This window comes from Penicillium digitatum, chromosome 4 (genome assembly GCF_016767815.1).
Source record: "Penicillium digitatum chromosome 4, complete sequence".
Classification (NCBI taxonomy): Eukaryota; Fungi; Ascomycota; class Eurotiomycetes; order Eurotiales; family Aspergillaceae; genus Penicillium; species Penicillium digitatum.
The window spans coordinates 1,428,325-1,446,780 of NC_089387.1; the positions used below are offsets into that span (position 1 = coordinate 1,428,325).

At 49.7% G+C, this 18,456-nt stretch overlaps 4 protein-coding genes and 1 non-coding gene across 5 annotated transcripts; 3 read left to right on the forward strand and 2 right to left on the reverse strand.

The window, feature by feature from the left end:
- Positions 1-254: 254 nt before the first annotated feature.
- Pdw03_tRNA145 lies at positions 255-367 on the reverse strand. The gene has a single exon. It is a non-coding gene; the product is annotated as a tRNA-Leu (tRNA).
- A 644-nt stretch (positions 368-1,011) lies between these two features.
- Positions 1,012-2,553, forward strand: Pdw03_0472 (Mannitol 2-dehydrogenase; the record flags this gene model as incomplete). Its single annotated transcript, XM_014675051.1, has 1 exon — positions 1,012-2,553. One exon carries the CDS (start codon positions 1,012-1,014, stop codon positions 2,551-2,553), a length of 1,542 nt encoding a protein of 513 aa, XP_014530537.1.
- Positions 2,554-3,423: 870 nt separating this feature from the next.
- Positions 3,424-5,046, reverse strand: Pdw03_0473 (1,3-beta-glucanosyltransferase gel4; the record flags this gene model as incomplete). Its single annotated transcript, XM_014675052.1, has 1 exon — positions 3,424-5,046. One exon carries the CDS (start codon positions 5,044-5,046, stop codon positions 3,424-3,426), a length of 1,623 nt encoding a protein of 540 aa, XP_014530538.1.
- A 2,825-nt stretch (positions 5,047-7,871) lies between these two features.
- Positions 7,872-11,178, forward strand: Pdw03_0474 (Sodium/calcium exchanger membrane region; the record flags this gene model as incomplete). Its single annotated transcript, XM_066099613.1, has 15 exons — positions 7,872-7,875; positions 7,939-8,090; positions 8,525-8,568; positions 8,778-8,803; positions 8,867-9,382; positions 9,453-9,516; positions 9,577-9,624; positions 9,686-9,727; positions 9,784-10,031; positions 10,098-10,133; positions 10,211-10,521; positions 10,601-10,834; positions 10,896-10,949; positions 11,010-11,098; positions 11,166-11,178. The coding sequence occupies 15 exons, from the start codon at positions 7,872-7,874 to the stop codon at positions 11,176-11,178; spliced, it is 1,881 nt and encodes a 626-aa protein (XP_065957340.1).
- A 3,575-nt stretch (positions 11,179-14,753) lies between these two features.
- Positions 14,754-17,642, forward strand: Pdw03_0475 (C6 transcription factor, putative; the record flags this gene model as incomplete). Its single annotated transcript, XM_014675054.1, has 1 exon — positions 14,754-17,642. The coding sequence occupies one exon, from the start codon at positions 14,754-14,756 to the stop codon at positions 17,640-17,642; it is 2,889 nt and encodes a 962-aa protein (XP_014530540.1).
- Between the last annotated feature and the right edge of the window lie 814 nt (positions 17,643-18,456).

The following is an 18,456-nucleotide window of genomic DNA, read 5'->3' on the forward strand; positions in this document are numbered from 1 at the left end:
TATCTGTACTTTTTTTTTTAGCACGTTTTGGAACCCTTGCGCTTATGCTCTTGTCGTTGAGGGCCCTTCCGGCTGATTCTTACATTACTCGGGATTGGCTGTCCAGCATCCTGCAAATGTAGACCTAGAATTGCGACTAGGGTAAATATGCGGAATTTGAATATAACAATTCATGAATCTTTGGTAGAATTTTCACACCCGAAGGCCTCCTGTAATATAAATGCCAAAAAGTTTTTGAAAGGAATCAAAAAGAATGATAAGAGTGGGATTCGAACCCACGCCTCTTGCGAGACCAGGAAACTATTGCTAGTTGTGGAGTCAAGGTATACCTTAACCTGGCGCCTTAGACCAACTCGGCCATCTTACCAAAGGAGATGTAGTGTTGAAGCCAACAATGACTTACATCCGAAAACACTCCGTAAAATCCACACAAAAGTGGCAACTCCAGACCGAGTGCCCTCGGGTGGGGCTTTCCCATTTCAGCTTCAGCTCTGATCTCAAGTCTATCAGCATGTTCAGTACCATTCCGCCAGTGTTTTGATTTTTTCTACTAACGCTCCGTACTCCGTATAGGGAAACCACATACCACGCCTTGTCTTGACCCTGGAAAGAATCCCTTGAGCAAAACAAAATTCCCGAAAGGGGCCAGTGCATCGGCAGAAGAACGTTCTCGGCCCCCCAAGATCGGAAGCGGACAGCTCAGACGCAAGGTGCTTTTATTATTAGACGGCCACACCTTTCCAAAGCTGGGAACAGACCGGTCCACAGCCCCAAAAAAACAAACTAATCAGATGCCAAAGGATTATCTCATATGGCTCTGTGCAGTCGCAGGAAGGTGGGCACCTTCAGGGGTGGCGGTTTTGTCCACATGATGTAATATTCGCCCAGGACATTTTCCAGGATCAGCGGTCAAAACCAGCGGTGACCCTCGCACGCTGGTCGATGCAGCTGCAATCCTTTCATCATTTTTTTTTTTCCAAGCTCACCCTTTCTTCAATCCCTCTGACCACAATGGCACCCCTCAAGCTCAACAGCAAGAATCTGGAACTAATTGGGAAGGCAGGCAAGGGGCCGATCCAAATCCCAAACCACCGTTTCCTCCGTCGCCCCGTTAAGGAGGGAATCGTCCATGTTGGTGTCGGCGGCTTCCACAGAGCTCATCTGGCTGTCTACATCGACCGGTTGATGGAGAAGCATGGCGAGACCAACTACGCTATTTGCGGTGTTGGCTTGCAACCCTTTGATGCTACCATGCGTGATGTCCTGAGAGAGCAAGACCACCTCTACACCGTTATGGAGCGCTCTGACAAAGGAAGCTTTGCCCACGTTGTTGGATGCATCAATTCCTACCTCTTTGCCCCCGATAACCGCGAAGCCGTCATCGACAAGATGGCCCACCCTGATACCCGTATTGTGTCGCTCACCATCACCGAAAGCGGCTACTACTACAACGAAAACACACACGAGCTGATAAGCGACCACCCCGATATCGAGAATGACATCAAACCGGGCAACGAGAGAGCCCCGTGTACCACGTTCGGTTTCCTCTACGCTGCCCTGGCACAACGCTACGCGAAAGGACAAGACCCCTTCACGGTCATGTCGTGCGATAATATGCAGAAAAACGGCTCCATAACACGCAACATGCTAGTGTCATTTGCGCGCTTGCGCAACCCTAAGATCGCGGATTGGATTGCCGAGAAAGGTGCCTTCCCCAACGCCATGGTCGACCGCATCACCCCTCAGACATCAGAATCGGACAAAAAGGTACTGGCGGAGGACTTTGGAATCCAGGACGCCTGGCCCGTCGTCACAGAGCCCTTTATGCAATGGGTTATAGAGGATGAGTTTTCCAACGGCCGTCCAGATTTTGAGAAGGTCGGTGTCCAGGTCGTCAAGAACGTCCACGACGTCGAGCAGTTTGAGAAGCACAAGCTCCGTCTGCTCAACGGCAGCCACTCGGCTATCGGTTACCCAGGCCAAATGGCAGGCTTCGAATATGTCCACGAAGTTATGCAGAATCCGCAGTTGCGCAAGTTGGTGTGGGAGATGATGCAAGAGGAGGTGAAGCCCCTATTGCCGGAAATTCCAGGCGTCAACATTGACGAGTATTGCAAAACGCTCATGAAGCGTTTCTCCAACTCGACAATCAAGGACCAGCTGCCCCGCGTCTGCCTCAATGCCTCCGGCAAGATCCCACAGTTCATCATGCCGTCGATTGCCGAGGCGATTATGGAGAGTAAGAAGGAGCAACGTGAATATCCTTTCCGCCGCCTGTGTTTCGTTGCGGCCGCTTGGTTCTTGTACATTAAAGGCGTCGATGACCACGGCAAAACCTTTACAGTCGTGGACCCTATGCTGGACGAGCTCCTGGCTGCGGCTCAGGCCGACGATGGCGGCCCCAGCGGGCTGCTGGAAATCAAGAACCTCTTCGGCGATGACTTGCGCGGATATCCCAGGTTCACTAACGAGATTCAACAGGCCATGAAAGACATTGCTGAAAAAGGCGTCTTGGAAACACTCAAAGAGTATTTCCCCGAGGACGCCAACTAATCGCCCTTGGTTTTGGCGAAAAAGTTACCTTTGTATCTGCGAGCGTTGCTTTCCGTTTTCTTTGCGTGTGTCCCGAGGAGGGAATGTATTTACGATTAAATACTACATAGCGATAGATGGTAGACAAAATTTACCTAACTATATGTGTGTACTTGTATATTGGAAAGGAAATCGCTCTTTGGAGAGGCCTATCAGATTTGGGGGGGGGGGGGGGGATGAGTTGTTGTTTTCCGGGTTTATATGGGAGAAACGAGCTGCATTTTTTTGTAGGCGGGGATACAGCCATGGAGGTCTAGATGTCTGAACCAAATCTAATCATTACATCTAACAAATCTCGAGAGCGCCTCTCCAAGCCTTGCAAGTGTAGTAGACTGGCTGGAGTCCCGGGGGGTCCTCCTGATGAGCTCAACTTTGCATTGAAAAAATGGATGAGCACTTGAAAAAAGCAAAGTGAGAAGAACATGGGAAAATTGGAGAACGTCACCAGAACATGCTTAAGCCAATAGTCATACTCCAAGGGCTAACAAGATGGTTCAATGACAACACGAACTCCATAGCCAATCAAGGACTCGATGGTTATCATTAATTTATTTTTGACAAGAGCCATCCCTAATAGCCCATCCTTACCTCAAAATACCCAAATATAAGCTTGAAAGGGAATATTTGTTGAATGAAAAATATCAGCAGTGGACTTTGAAGTAGTATCCGGGGTGATAGAGTACCCGCTAGCAGTTAATATAGAAATATGTATAACCAATGTTACAAAAAAAGATACCTCAAAACCAACAAATCCATCGTAGATGAAAGGGGGGGGGGGGGGGGGGGGGGGAGGAAGGCTCTGCAAGATAGCCAGCAAAACAAAAGACGAGTTTACAGTACGACCATGAAGATACCAGAGGCAACAGCAGCGACCGCATAGGCACCAGCCTGCCAGGCACCAATGTGCACAGCCTGGGGAGCAATGCCAGCAGCAATACCAGACGGGATGACACCACCAGAAGCAAAGCCAGAAGCAGCAGCACCACCACCAGTGATAGCAGCAAGACCACCACTCACAGAACCAGTGCCAGCCGAGCCAGCAGCACTCATCTGAGTGGCGCAGGAGCCAGAAGCAGAGGTAGACTCCTTGATGTTAGCGACACCGTTGAAGCCACAAGCCTCGCCACCAGCATTGTCCTTGTTCTGCTGGTAGTAAACGTTCATAGCCCAGGCCAGACGCTGCTTAGCAGAGCACATGGAGTAAGCGCCGTAGATGCCAGAAGTAGCGTTGGACCGGACTCCGTCCATGATACCCTGCACGCCGCCAAGGTAGCCGAAGGTGGCTCCGATCTGCTTATCGGTGATATCGGAGTTGGGGACACACTCGAGGGAGTCGTACATGCACTCGCAGAGGTTGGCGTTGGGCGAAGGGGGCAGCTTGCTGGCGGCATTCCAGTCTGCGCCGACGGTGGGACAGCTGCGGCCGACGGTGGTAGAGACGGAGTATGCAGCTGATTGCACGCCGGTCGGGGTTACAGTGGCCATTCGCTTGGAGAGGTTTTCGAAGTCAGAGAGGGTTTTGATTTCGTCGCCGTCGGCGGAGACGAGACCGTATTTGTTGGCTTCTTCGTAGTACATGTAGACGATACCTCCGGACCAGACGTTGGTCATCTTTTCGCTGAACAGGACGGGGACATCGGTGAACTCGCGGGGACGGACTGCGTTGCAGCCGTACTCGGAGAAGAAGGCAGGAACGGGGTAGTCTGCGAATTCTTTGGTGCGCTCGGCGTAGCCGGAGCTCTGGAAGGTGGCATCGCCGCACCACTCGTAGATGTTGTAGCCAAAGAAGTCGATGGAATCGGCGGCTTCGTCGCAAATGAGGTAGTTGGAGACGGCTTCGCGGACGGTGGCATCGTCATCGGTAGCGTAGCCGACAGCGAGGGAGCTACGGTAATTCCTCTCTTTGATGTAGGACTTCATGTCGCGGACGGCGGCCTTGACGTATGCCATGGAGTCGGTGTTGTTGACCCTATTGGCAACTTCGTTTCCGGCGAAGAAGCCGATGACGTTGGGGTATTTGGCGAAGGCATCGACGACCTGAGAGTAGCGAGTGAAGAGATCCGAGTTCCAGCTCGGGTTGTCGGACACAATAGATTGGGTAGGAGAGGACAGATCGGTGATCAGGTAGATACCGGCATCGGCGAGAGCGTTCATACACTCATCGTGGTCCTTGCTGGGGTCAACGGCGTAGGTACGAACCACATTGGTGCGCAACTGGACCATGTAGGGAATATCACGCTTACAACTGTCGATGGCCAGCGGGTCGGTGTATGAGTCATTGCCGGAAGCACCGTTGCGACCAGTGAAGTCGGGCTGATAGGCGACTCCACGGATGAAGAACTCGGTGCCGTTGTTGGAGTAGAAAAACTTCTTGCCCTTAATCTCGATGGAGGGAATTTCGGCAGCCATGGCCGCCCCTAGAAGGGAGAGACCAGCAATGATAGAGGCCTTCATAATGCAAGGAAATTGAAAACCAAAGGAATGTCGGACGGGTACACACCGTCAATAGTGATAGCGAATGTAAATAAGGAATGAATACTCCGTAGAGGAATTTTACTTTGTACGTAGGAAGGGAAGGGAGAAGAAAAGGGACCTTGGAAGGGGGAAATGAAGGACCCAAGGGGGTACACGCATTCGTGTGGGTATATGTCACTGGCCATCATTGTAGATTGGTTCATCTCTTTCTCATAATTTTTTTCTTTATTTTTTCTATATTTGTTTTCAGTAAATCAATTGAAAGATGTGATTGGCAATCCTATATGAACCAGGAACAAGGTGGACGATGTTGATATTCCCCCGTTATTGGCCCCTATACTCCACCTCTTCCACTTCTCTCCACTGTCCCTGCACTGTTCCTCCACTATCCCTCCGCCATCCCTCCACTATTTCCTTCATTCAAGCCTTTCCCGTTGAGTCCTCGGCTTATTTGCCACTACCCCTGAAACAAGCGTGTAGACCTAGTAAGCCGATGATGCACTAAAAACCCCGGGGAACGACTTGGGAGGGGTGTGGATTCAAATTCATCATCTCATTAATATGCGAAAAATTATCTTAGAAATTATTCAGACACACAAAAGCTGCACTAGTGTATAATGTGCAAGAGATCCAAAGTCCGAAAGCTCGTTCGTTGCCAAGGATCAATGCTGTGACGTCCTTGGCTGACGCTTGTCGAATGAGAATTAATAAAGTGCAATCCTAGTCTCAAGACATGCATCATAGTCCGGTATCAAAGTCTATGCCATCAAGAGTTGAAAGACTTTGTACTCCATAGGTACTCCGTACGTCTGGGACAGTTGGGCCCAATGTCTCACTTTACAAGTCGTATCCCCAGTGATACATGGATAAAAATAGTCGACTACTTATACGACCTTGGCATGTCTTTTTGGTAATAAGAAAATTTTCATATCTACTTTCCCCCTTCTCAAGATTCAGATAGAGACCACAGAAACAGACGCGAAAGGATTTAGATTGCACGGACAAGATTTCAATCCACAACCTTAGAAATTCATTCTTAGATCCGTCAATGATCTGGTTGATCACTGTAAATGAGCTCAACGTCTTATGCTATTCATATCGTACAATCCATCAACCATGTACTCCGTAATGATCTCATAATAACTCGAGAGAAAAACTACCGACATAAATCACATCCTTTCAATTTGAACTGGCGATCAGATGGCAGAGCAGGCACCAATATTTGTCCCCGTTGACTACTTTGTAGGTTGTCGCAGCACTCCTCTCCATATATTGTCGGGATCGTTAGTAGATAACCCGGCTCTTTTTCTGAATAAAAAATATTAAAAATTTGGTAACTCATGAAATATAACACAACATACAGCCCAAGGCAGACGATACTATGCAAGGCTAGACAGGGTAATTTAGATGTAGCGGCACCCCTGAATCTCATAGATCACGTCAAAAGCTGGTCCTAGCATATAAGAAAATACGTTAAAAAAGTGCAGAGTACTAGAAGGTCACTCCCCTTCCGTTCGGGGCTTTGTGGTACATATCTCGCTCTATCAAGCTTTCTAGCGATCTAGCAACCCGCTTGGTATAGATTATTCTTTTTAATTCGATTTTTTTTCATTGTTAGCCTAAGACAAGTTCTAGACATAAGGGCCGAGAGAAAACTTTCGAGTATAGGCTTGCTGTGTGATACGAAGCACCTGTTCACTTGTTCTCGACAGACTACTAGAGACTATAAACCCCTTGTGCCATCTAAAACCGGGGGACATGTGGAACATTACAGTCAATTCTAAAAAGCAACGAAGATTTCCCCATCATTTCGCGCGAACTACATCCGCCCGAGGGATTATTCAAGTCTTCCGTCGTGAAGAACCAAGGCCGCATGAGCGGCCGACTATGCCTATTCAAAGTAGACATAGAGCTAGGGCTGTTCAGGTGGAGGCAAGTCAGCATAGCTGAAAGTGGCTAGCGCGAGGCAGGCAACAACTATTTTAGGAGCCCCGAAAATCCATAGGGCTGAACCTTTTTCCTTTTCGGTGAATTTGCAACACACTTGCCATTTAATTTGAGGCTCTTGACTTCCTTCTTGCTCCGCCTGACTCCTCACTGTGCCTCGCTCTTCACTTTGCTTCAACAACCGACCGAAGATCAACCAACGCGACGGAACCGGAAAGGTGACGGCCAACTACATTGGCAGTGCAGCTAAGTGAGCTAAGTGTTCAGGATATAAATCTTCTCGGGATGACGGCCATTTGATTCTGCTTAGAGCGAGCGCGAGCCACCGACGTCCCCAATACCTGCCCGGGGCTTATTTGATCATTGATCATGGCCTCATCACGAAGAGCAGGCCTACAACAAGTGCCAGAATTGGCACCGGCCTAATATGATTACTGTTCCATGTTAGGGAAGCGTGTCCCTTCCCAGAGCACCCTCAGGGCTCCCCAGTGCTTACACGGGCGGCAACCAACATCCTTGAAGACAAGCACGTGATTGTTTCATCGAACCTCAGAAAACATCCAACACACCACATTCAGGAAAAGGGGTATGTGGCGTTCGGGCCTGATGTGGAAATCAATCCTTGAGACTTGATTGACCAAAATGCTGCCAAGAGCGGGTCAAAGCCCCCCTACACAATTTGGACGAAATTTGCTCCCAATAAACTAAAGACCCATATTTGTGGGCTCTCTGTGCCACGATTGCACCGCTACATCGTATGTCAACATCTGCAGGAATGCCCGAGGAAATTCAACAGACTCGGTGTGACCGTGCTATCTGAAGACTGCAGAATACCGGCGATCTCAAAGGAAAAAAAAATGGGTATGCCTTGTCACCCAAGGACAACGCAACAAAGCTTCCACTGACGAAGCTTTCACTTCCAAGGTTTTGAGTGGCGCTGGGGTTTCATCGCAACATTTACGGAGTACAATTTCACGATATCTGACGCAGTCTGCGCAGGAATCTATAGAACCGAGCTAAAAACAAATCCTTATTCTGACCAGTTCTTTGCCGACTACCAAGTACATTTTATCACAGTCAGTCTCGCAATCAAAGTCTGGTTTTTCTAGACACCAAGCTCATTGTATTTACTCCACTATCCACACTATACACACCATACGCACCACAATACGGAGTACGCACCATCACGATCGACCCAAGTAGTGTGGCTGTGTTTTTCAACTCTCAAAGGCTGTTTCCAAATGAAATTCAGGTATTGCCAGACAAATTCTATCCCTTCGAGTCACTCCTTTTGCCCTCTTTCCCCAGTCCCCATTTCATAATTCCACTCGTCTGGTCTTTGTTGATTTTCCGTCTATCCCTCGCTTGCGCGCGACTCTCACCGTTCTCCTATGCGCATGCCATTTTGGGGTCTCCTTTAAACATCACGGATCCGCCATTCGTCATCTTGCTGTGGCTGTATCTTGAGGCTCATCCACATTTAGCGCTTAAACTGCCGTAATCGCTTCAGCCTGTGAGCGAGTTGAGCGACCAACTTCTCAAAACCGTTAGCGAGTACGTGTTCATTCGGCTCTTCTCAATAGGCATCCGGCGCAGGCGTCGCTGGTCCAAGCCACGCTGTGGCGTGTGATATTTGGACCAAATATAACCTCCAGCGCTCACTGCTGTCCTCTTTTCTTCCAATCGCTGTTGCATTGTCCTTTGTCTTCTATTTGAAAATCTTTCGCAAGACGGCGCTTACTCACAAATCCGCTTCTCCACAGATCACAGCAATCCAGCACCATCATGCGTAAGTCCAATTTCTATGGATACTCAGCCTTTCAACTGGCGAGCCATGCTAAGAAACAACTAGATAAAATTCGCCGTGAGGCCCGCGCATCAGCATGGTACGGCCCCTCATTGAACCCATTCCAAAAGATTCAAAGCAGGCCCAAGCGATCGAACTCTATGCAGCTCGAGGATGGACTGTCCCACGCCCAGACCTTGGACGACCTCTCAGCAGATTACCAGCGCCGACGGGAAATGAACGATGGACTTACCATCCTGGAGCACTCTAATACATTCCCGCCGGAGTTTGCTGGCAGCGAGCATGAAACACACAAGTCTCCCCCTGAACCGTCCATGGCTAGCCAGGATCCAATCAATGTCTCGTCGGTGTGCGGGGCTGATACCGAGACTGTTGGGTCCGTGCAAGCGCGTCACCGGAAGGGTGGTATCTTGGGCAAGTTTAAGCATCGCCATGATAACGATGAGTGGGAGGATAAGAAGTCGCTGTCAAACAATCAGACCTTTACTCTTGCCTCGCAGTTAAGGGCTACTATCTTGAACTCGTGGATCAATGTTCTTTTGATTGCTGCACCTGTTGGAAGTATGTCTGGCTCTTTTTGTCGGCTGTTGATGTAAGGAAGCGTACGTGCTAACTCTATGGTTGTGCACAGTTGCGCTTTATGCCGTTGGAGCCAATCCAATTGCGGTCTTCGTGGTTAACTTCATTGCTATCGTGTGAGTGATTCACACCGCTGGCCATTTTCGAGGATCTTATGGTTAACATACATCTACTAGTCCTCTTGCTGCAATGCTTAGTTTCGCAACTGAAGAAATTGCCCTTCGGTATGCTTCGATGTCTCTGTTTTTTTTTTTTTTTTTGGATCTATACTCATTTACATTCTAGCACGAGTGAAACAATCGGTGGTCTACTGAATGCCTCGTTCGGGTATGCTTTATACTGCCTGTTATCTCCCTCTACAGCACCATTTCTAACCCACTCAGCAACGCCGTCGAGCTTATCGTTGCAATCATCGCGCTGGTCAAACGCAAAACCCTCATCGTGCAGACTTCCCTCATTGGAAGCATTCTATCCAACTTGCTCCTGGTGATGGGGATGTCATTTTTCTTCGGTGGCATCCCTCGTATGGAGCAGCACTTCAACGTGACAGTTGCCCAGACAGCCGCGAGTATGCTCGCATTGGCTGTTAGTAGTTTGATCATCCCTACTGCCTACCACAAGTGGTCTAATAGTTAGTGATCACTGCATCTCAAGACTCGGCAATTGACACCGGAGCTAACGAGAATTTCGACTGTAGTTGAAAAAGTAGACGGAACTGCCGCTCTTTCGCGAGGTACGTTCCTTGGTGCAACTTGAAAGCCTGTCTGTATCTATCACGTTTTGTGGTTTCTTACTCACATCACACCATAGGCACCAGCGTCCTCCTTCTAATCGTGTACGGCTGCTACCTCTTCTTCCAGTTGAAGTCGCACGCCGACATGTACAATCGGCCCAGTGAGAAGGTTGAACGGCGGCACACGAAGATCAGTGAAGGCGATGCCAGCCGGGGCATCGCGCAAATCGGTAAAATGACCGCCGTCCCGTTGGTTGGACAGAATCTGGACCACATGCAGATGGAGGATTTCGAAGATGAACCCGAAGAGCCGCAGTTGTCCGTTATGACGGCCGTTCTCACGTTGATTATCTCAACTGCGTTTGTTGCTGCTTGTGCTGAGTTCATGGTATGTATATGCACTGTTCTCCCAGATCTGCTCTAGAATTGTTTTTTTGTATTGCAGTAAGCTCATGTTATCTATACAGGTTGACTCCATCGACGCTTTGACGGACACCGGTGACATTCGCGAGACGTTTGTCGGCTTGATCCTTCTACCTATCGTTGGTAATGCGGCTGAGCACGCTACGGCGGTGACAGTAGCATGCAAGGACAAGATGGATCTTGCGATTGGTGTGGCTGTCGGATCCAGCATGCAGATTGCGCTGCTTGTGTTGCCGCTGATTGTTGTTCTTGGGTGGATCATTGGTGTCGACGATATGGTATGGAGAAGGCCCACGCAAAAGGTCAATTGCAATTCGGGGCTGGTGCTAACTGTGATAGACTCTTAACTTCGATGGATTCCAGGTCATTGTACTATTTATGTCCGTTTTGTTGGTAAGTGAATCAAGTTCACCGCGAGAACGCGAGATCATTGTACTGACTGTTGTTTCATAGGTCAACTACCTCATCGGTGATGGCAAGTCTCACTGGCTCGAGGGTGTCTTGTTGATGATGATGTATCTGATTATCGCTATTGCGGCTTGGTAAGTGATCGTTCCAGATGGTTGATCAGTATTTTGTACCCTTCTTCCTTACTAACTGCGTCTCTAGGTTCTTCGTTTAAACCCTTACATCCACTATGGTCAGTGGGTGGGGTTCTCATTGACCATACGATTTTGGTCTTCTAATTTACCAGCCCAATTTTGAGACTCTTCTCCTGTCAATTGTCTACTCTATATCGTGTTGATTTGCTTTGATCTAAGTTTTTTAGATTTCTGATGGTCGCTCATTAAATACCCACTCTGGCGGTGCTTTTCATGTCAGACGCATTTTCTCTCTTCCTTCTTTGTAGACCAAATTGGTTGGTGATTCCATCAAAGTTTTCCAATCCAGACACCAAAAATCGGAAAACCAAATAGCCGGACATGATCTATTCAGATCAGGTTAAAGAGCAATTCTGACTAACGCGGTAACTCGCCTCCGGGGGGGGGGGGGGTGGGGACTGGCCTCTTGGGATTCAGAGAGTCAGCAGATTCGCAAGAATAAACAGAGTAGAATTGTGCTGATATTACAGTGTGTTAGGGCACGATACTGCGCCATTTAGCCATCGGAGAATTCCCGGGCGTGAAAAACCATCATGCACGGTAAACTATCCAAATCCGGACTCGGGAGACTCGGTATCCCACCGACGTTCGATGTTAACCGAGCCGATGTGGGGATGCTAGGATTGTTCCTCTGCTCTTTCGAATTCGTTTCTGTTTCTGTTTTTTCAAATTTTTTTTTAACCGCCGAGAATCCTTCCGAAGAAGTGGAAACCGGCGTCTCCCCGGCTTTTGGATTTTCTGGAAGCGATCGGCCTGTGAGGAATTCAGAGGCTATCCAACATGTGTGTAATCTCCAATCTGTACCACGTGCCGACAAATTACATGGGGTCGGCAACTACTCCGCGCCGAGAAAGGGACACGGAGAAAAGGAGTATTTCATCCCGACCGTGGGTTGTCGTGGGAACTAAATAATGTTTGAAGCCACTGTGGCGCTGAAGGCTTTTACTATGGACTGGATTGGATAATTTCCAAATCGAACGGTAATCCGGTGCACAGCACGGGATGTCTCGGATTATATCAAGTTTGGGCGGGTTAAGAAAAAGATGAACAAGGGAGTTTCCTTATTAAATGTTGTCACCTGAGAAGCTACTCCATATGTGGGGTAGAGAGCCAAGAATATGTATTCCGTACTCCGTAGCAGAGTAATCTTAGAAATGGCACAGGAGATTGTGAATCAAGTACAACCTGTACAACGGTCATGGAAACTGTTCTTTCCATTTAAGCTTCCCCACTATTATCCACCGGGGCATGGATATGGAAAAAGCTAAGAGGCTAAGAGGGAGGCTAATAGGGAGATTTATAGAAACAGGCACATGACCATTGGGGTCTCTTCTATACGATATAATATAAATACTCCATTGCGTCTTCCACACCCATACACGACACTTGTGAAAACCCAAAATCGAACCCCAGCTAGAATATCTTACCTAATACAAAATAAATGCGGGGTTATCCGGGGTCCAATCGCTGGCGCCTCGGAGGTTGCAGTCCAATCGCTGAATCGGACGGGGCCGAAATGTGACCCGGGGGGGGGGGGGGGGGGGGGGGGGGGGGAGGGTAAAGAAAAACTCGGTGTATGAACATTTCCGATGTGTGACATTCTTGGGCATCTGTATAACCTCGGAACTACAGTTTGAATTCCTTTTAATTCCGTGTTCCGGAAGGGATGAAACAGAAGCCTCAGATCGATGCAGTCGGCCTCGGCATGTTTGCATTTTTACATGCCACATTGTGGAAAAATATCAGGATGGCAGCAAAAGCACGGATAAGGACTGGTCGAGTTAGTCCAATTTCTCATCCCGTGAAATATGCGTGCGTGTTCTTCCGAAGGGATGGCACCTCATTCGACCCTCTCTGCCTCTTGACATCCCTTCCCCGATTCTTCCACCTGTGACGGGTGGCAAGCGGGGGGGGGGGACACAACCAACGGCCCACATAGTAGGAACGTCACACGGAGTCCGTCGAATACGAGGTTGAAAGGTCACAACCGACGCCAATCAAGGGTAACTTTCCAGGTTACTTCTGTGAGGATCTAGGATCTCGCTTCTTTACGGGATGATCAGGGTTGGAAGCTTAGTTGATTGGATGTTATACCCTCTTCTTCCCCAGATTGACAGGTTGTGTTGATGGCAGGTAATGTTCTGGTGACGAAGCTATATCCGAGGGACCAAAATAGGCCGAGATACCCCTCCTGGAAAAGAAAAAAAAAAAAAAAAAAAAGAAAAGGAAAAGGAAATGCCATGTGGGAAGAAAAAGCCTTGTGGTCCGGTCCACTGGTATTCTGGGCATCTTGTGGAGTCAAGTTTTCCGTCCTTTTTCCCCAGTACTCGCACTTTTGGATCGCTGTACTCTCCGAGAATACATCCACCTGTGCACATTCTTTACCCGCTTGCCTATTTTGGTATTCCCGACGCGGGAAGAGACGGTGTATGGGATTCCCGCCCAGACAAGTGCCGATCGGACATGAGCTGCCACGGGGTAGACCTTGATCAATAGCCTAGGGTCGAGGGTACTTTTGTACCCTTGCATGTATAGAGTTTTAGTTCAAGGGTGCACAGCGACGTATGATGTCCCAAATCCACCGATTCCCCAGACTTAGGGACTACCACTTTGCCTATCCTCACCAATCTGGAGGAAAAATGCCGGAAAGTGGCCGGAGAACAACCGGCCGGCGATTGGACGGATATTGTTATTCCAGCCAGCCCGTGTGCTCTGAATCTGGATTTGGTCCGGCAATGAAGACAATGTCCTACTTGACAGGCCAGATTGCCTTTTTTTTTTAAACTTTTCTCATTTTCGGACCGTGAGCTGAGCCCGAGTCGGGTAGAGATGCGAGATGACTATCATGAGATCAGAGAGTCCTGAGGAGAGAGAATTGGGGGTATTGTTCGCCAGGGTTGTAGGCCACTCAGGCCTCAGGACATTTCCCCATGTCGAAAAGGAATACGAAACTTTGCTATGAGATCTGTCTTTAACTTTAGTTATCCTCAAGGTCTCCAGTTCCAATTAAGTTCATTTTGTATATTTTTATACATGACCTGTTTTTAAGGACGGAGGAACTAAAGAAAACTGGGGGGCTCCACCTCCACGAAAAAGCGCGTCCTTGCATACTTTTGGTCCTCCGCAATTTCAGCGGCTCTGACTTTCTCCATTTTTCTACTTTTTTCTACTTTTTTTTTACTTTTCTTTCTGTGGTGTTTTTTTTTTTTAAATTTGTTTTTATAATTTTTTTTTTGGTTATCCTCTCTTAACCCTATTTCCCCGGTCGATATATTCCCCGTTCTCTCCCGACTTCTGTTTCTCCCGGTCCGGTGCCCCGACTCTTTGAGTTTCCCCCACACTCCGCCAATTCCGTTCTTCTCGGTTCCCTCTTTCGTTCTTTTTACTTTCTCCTTCACCTTGCGCCGGTAAGTTTCCAAGCTAGTCCCTAGCATATGCAATGCTGACTAGTATAGATACCGAACGTCCCTAAAAATTTACCGAGATTCTTCCCCCCGCATATAACGTTGGACCCTGATACCGGTAAATGGAGAATTGCGACTGACTCAAATTAACTCGGCGCATATCTACAGCCCTTGAGTCTATTCAATACACCATGCGGTCCAGCATCGCTTGCGCTCGATGCCGGCGCAGTAAAATCAAGTGCGTCAATGCCGGCATCGATACAACCTGCCGGGCGTGCGAGTCATCTGGACGCGAATGTGTCTACCCAACCCCAGCAATCGGAGTCAGCAATGCCAAAAGAGAGCTGGCTACTTTAGCAGAAGGCGAAGATCGAAATGGAGACTGGGATGGCCCGAAACGACAGCGCTCACGCAAGGTGGTAGGCGTCTCCGGCTCAACGGCTGGTTCTAAGCTCGGTGTGGATGCACTAGATTCCTCGATACTTACACCAAAAGTTTGGGAGGCTGTCTTCGATCTCTTCCAATCGCATTTTGCGACTCTTCTACCCTTCCTACATCCCGCAACGTTTCTCGGCCAGATTCGACGGCTTTCGTCTCCCGCTCCCCCCGCCACCATCGACGGACAAGATCCCCGGAATCCCACTTATCAGGCAGACCCATCTTCGTCCCTGATTCCGCTGGGTGTACTGGCTCTGACTGCTCGCTTTCACCCCCCGTTGGTCGCAGCTCACTCACCAGCATCGCCTAGTCATTCTTCGAATCCGCTTGCCGCATCGGAATATTATGCCGCAGCCCTCCGCAGCCGGCTGACTGGCTTGGATGGCGCTTGCCTCGCTCAGCCCGATCTTGCGCGTGTACAGGCGCTATTGATGTTAGCCTTACACGAGTGGGGGATGTGCCGAGGTAAGAGTGCTTGGGTTTACGTGGGAATGGCCATCCGGCTTGCACAGGCCATGGGTCTGCCCTTTGAACTTGACAATGAATTCCCGGCGCGAGATCCTTTTCGCTCATCTCCAGGTCTGAGGGTCGAGACAGATCACTTTGGTCTGCCGCGGCGTGTAGAGCCCAGGGAGCCGACCTCTGATGATGTCATTGCCCAAGAGACCAAGCGCCGGACCTTTTGGGCCTGCTTTATCCTCGACCGATGTCTCAGCAGTGGCAAGTATCGGCCGCGGATGGTCCGAGTCAAGGAACTCGGAATTCAGCTTCCGAGCGAGAATGCTTTTGCCTTCGGTGAGCGGGTTCGAACGGCCCGCCTCAACGAACCGACCGTTCGCCGTCCGCACAGCTTCGGTTCCCAAAGCATGCAAATCCCCAGCATCCGTCAAAGTATCGGAGGCTTTGGCGAAGAGAAACTCTCAGGACCCAATGGGACTCCAGATAACAAGCCCTGGTCACCGATCTCTCGCCGCAAGGACTCGAGCGAGGATGAGGTTGATCGATGGGAGGTTGGCGCTGAGGAGTCGGTGCTCAGCCGAGTTATTCGGATCATCCGTATTTGGGGAAGTATCGCCAAATGGTCTTGCGCTGGCGGCCGACGCACGGAACAATGCCCCCCATGGCATCTTGAATCTCGCTTCTCCTCACTCCGCCAGCAGTTGAACGAGTTCCAGGATAGTCTTTCTCGCAACCTGCAATACTCCCCGCGAAATACCGATACCCATATCATGTACAAGACCAATTTGGCTTCATATACTGTGATGCATGTTGTCTACTTCCTCTCGGTGGTTGTCCTTCATCGTGCCTATGTTCCATTCCTGCCTATCCGTTGCAATGAGCCCTCTGGCCCCTTGGATGAGCCATTGTTTGCTGTGGACAAGATCAATGGTCCACCTGACGGGTTCTGGCGGGATAGTGCCCGTGCACTCTTCAAGGCTGCCCGACAAATGATTGATCTTGTGGCGACCTGTCAGGCCCGTGGTGCTCTTGTTGAAAACCCTTTGGTTGGATTTGCGATCTACAACGCCGCTTTTGTCTGTGTTTATGGTACCCATTTCCCCCACATGGATCCAGATGGATTGTCCGGAACCAAACCGCCCCCTGCGACCCATGATGGTCACCAGCTTGGTGTCGCACAAGTACACAAGGCTTTGGATATCATCCGAGAGATGCGACCTCGTCTGAAGATGGCAATGGGCTGGTTCCGCACCCTGAACCGCCTTCACAGCTACTTCTCCAAAGTCAAACGCGATTTCCGCCGGGCTTCACGGAATCGCCTGGATAGCATGTCAGATGTCTCTGATCACGGCCTCACTGGGGTTCGCCCCCTGCGCGAAAGCGGTGCCGGTGGTGGCCTTGAGGAATTTAAGGTGCTCGAAAAGCTCTTTCTCGACTTCGGAAGCATCGAGGACCAGTTGACAGAGCCTGGGATGGATGAGGACGGGATCGCAGTGCCCGCAGCAAGCGAGTCCATGTACGAGCGCACGAACATGAGTGACGCTGGAAGCAACGCCGTCAGAAGTGACACCGGTGATCCCGGGGACCAGATGCTTGACGGTGCTGGTGGTCGTCGCGAATCGTGGGTCCCGATCAACAGTCCCGGTTTGTCGCTACCTGGACACGATGGCGATCGCCGCCCCAGCCTACCACTTCCCAACAGCCGCCAAATCCCATCTGGATCCCCGTACTCCCTCCCATCCCTTCAGCAACATCATCCAGACGGTCCCATGTACACCACCTCATCTCCCAGCTTCCCCTCTCTATCTGCAACTACGCAGTCCCCCTCTCAATACTTGACGGCATCGAACAACCGCCTGAATCCCATCAACACCTGGCTCCCAGCCCGCCCACAGGCCCCTCCTCCACCATACTCCCAATCGCTGCCTCCCATCAGTGCAGCCGCCTCCCACACCATCCCTGTCCTCCCCCCACCGGGGTCTGTTACTCAGTTGGCCCCCTCCCCGCCTCTGACCTCAACCGAATACCCAGAATCAAGCTTACTCTCAACGAGTCTCGGCGGAGACGATGTCATCGCCTTCCTGGATGGATCTGACTGGGATCAGCTATCCATGCTCGCGCCTTCTGAGATTGGTCTTCCCGCCGGTTGGCTGAGCACAGTCTGGTCTCAATTCAGCCGCTAGAGTTTCCCCCCGAGAGCCCATGATCTCTCTGTCTCACGTCTTCCGCCGGCGCCTATCGAAGCAGTGGCACCGACCGCTCTTGCTTCCCTGTATTATTACCCTTTACGACTTCCTGCGTTCGTTACGTCTTACGTACTGTACGATCATCTCTTTATCTCTCTTTTTCTATCTCTGATCGCCGGCGACTTCAAAAAGGGGACCTTTCAGCCTGCGGAACCCCCCGAGTACCCGAAGGCAGCCGAATTGAATTTCAAACATGTCCTCTCCTGGTCTGGCCGCCCCATGTGTTGGTGCCGACTGGGACTTGAAAGCGGGATCACGAAGATTGATTATCACCTATACCCAATGCGCGCAACCTCGTCTTTGCTTCTCTTTCGATGCTCCCTTTTTTTTTTTTTTTTGTTATTTGAACCTTTTCTTTTTGTTTGGGTTATGTCAAAATGCGAGGCGTTCCTCGCGGTTTCCAGCCAAGGTGGCCGTGAAACCCGAATCAATTCATGTTCATTTGCCGTCCAATGGGTTCCTTTTTCTCTTTATTGGCCTTTGCTTGATTTCCAGCGCAATTTTAGGATGGCAAGGAAGCCTGGTAGCGGGGTCGGGTTTTTTCGACTTTGTTCTAATTTTCTTCGTGTCGGGGATTTTTTTTTTATGTTTCTGAGCCGACCTTTGAAACGGTCGAGGTATGTTTCTGAAGGTGCGTTTCCCATAGTCTACGTGTTGAACCTTGTGTCTTGCACACGGCAACTCTCCTGGGTCAATGTACCTGCCTCTATGGCAGCTGGTTTTGTTTTTTTTTTTTTAAAAAAAAAATTAA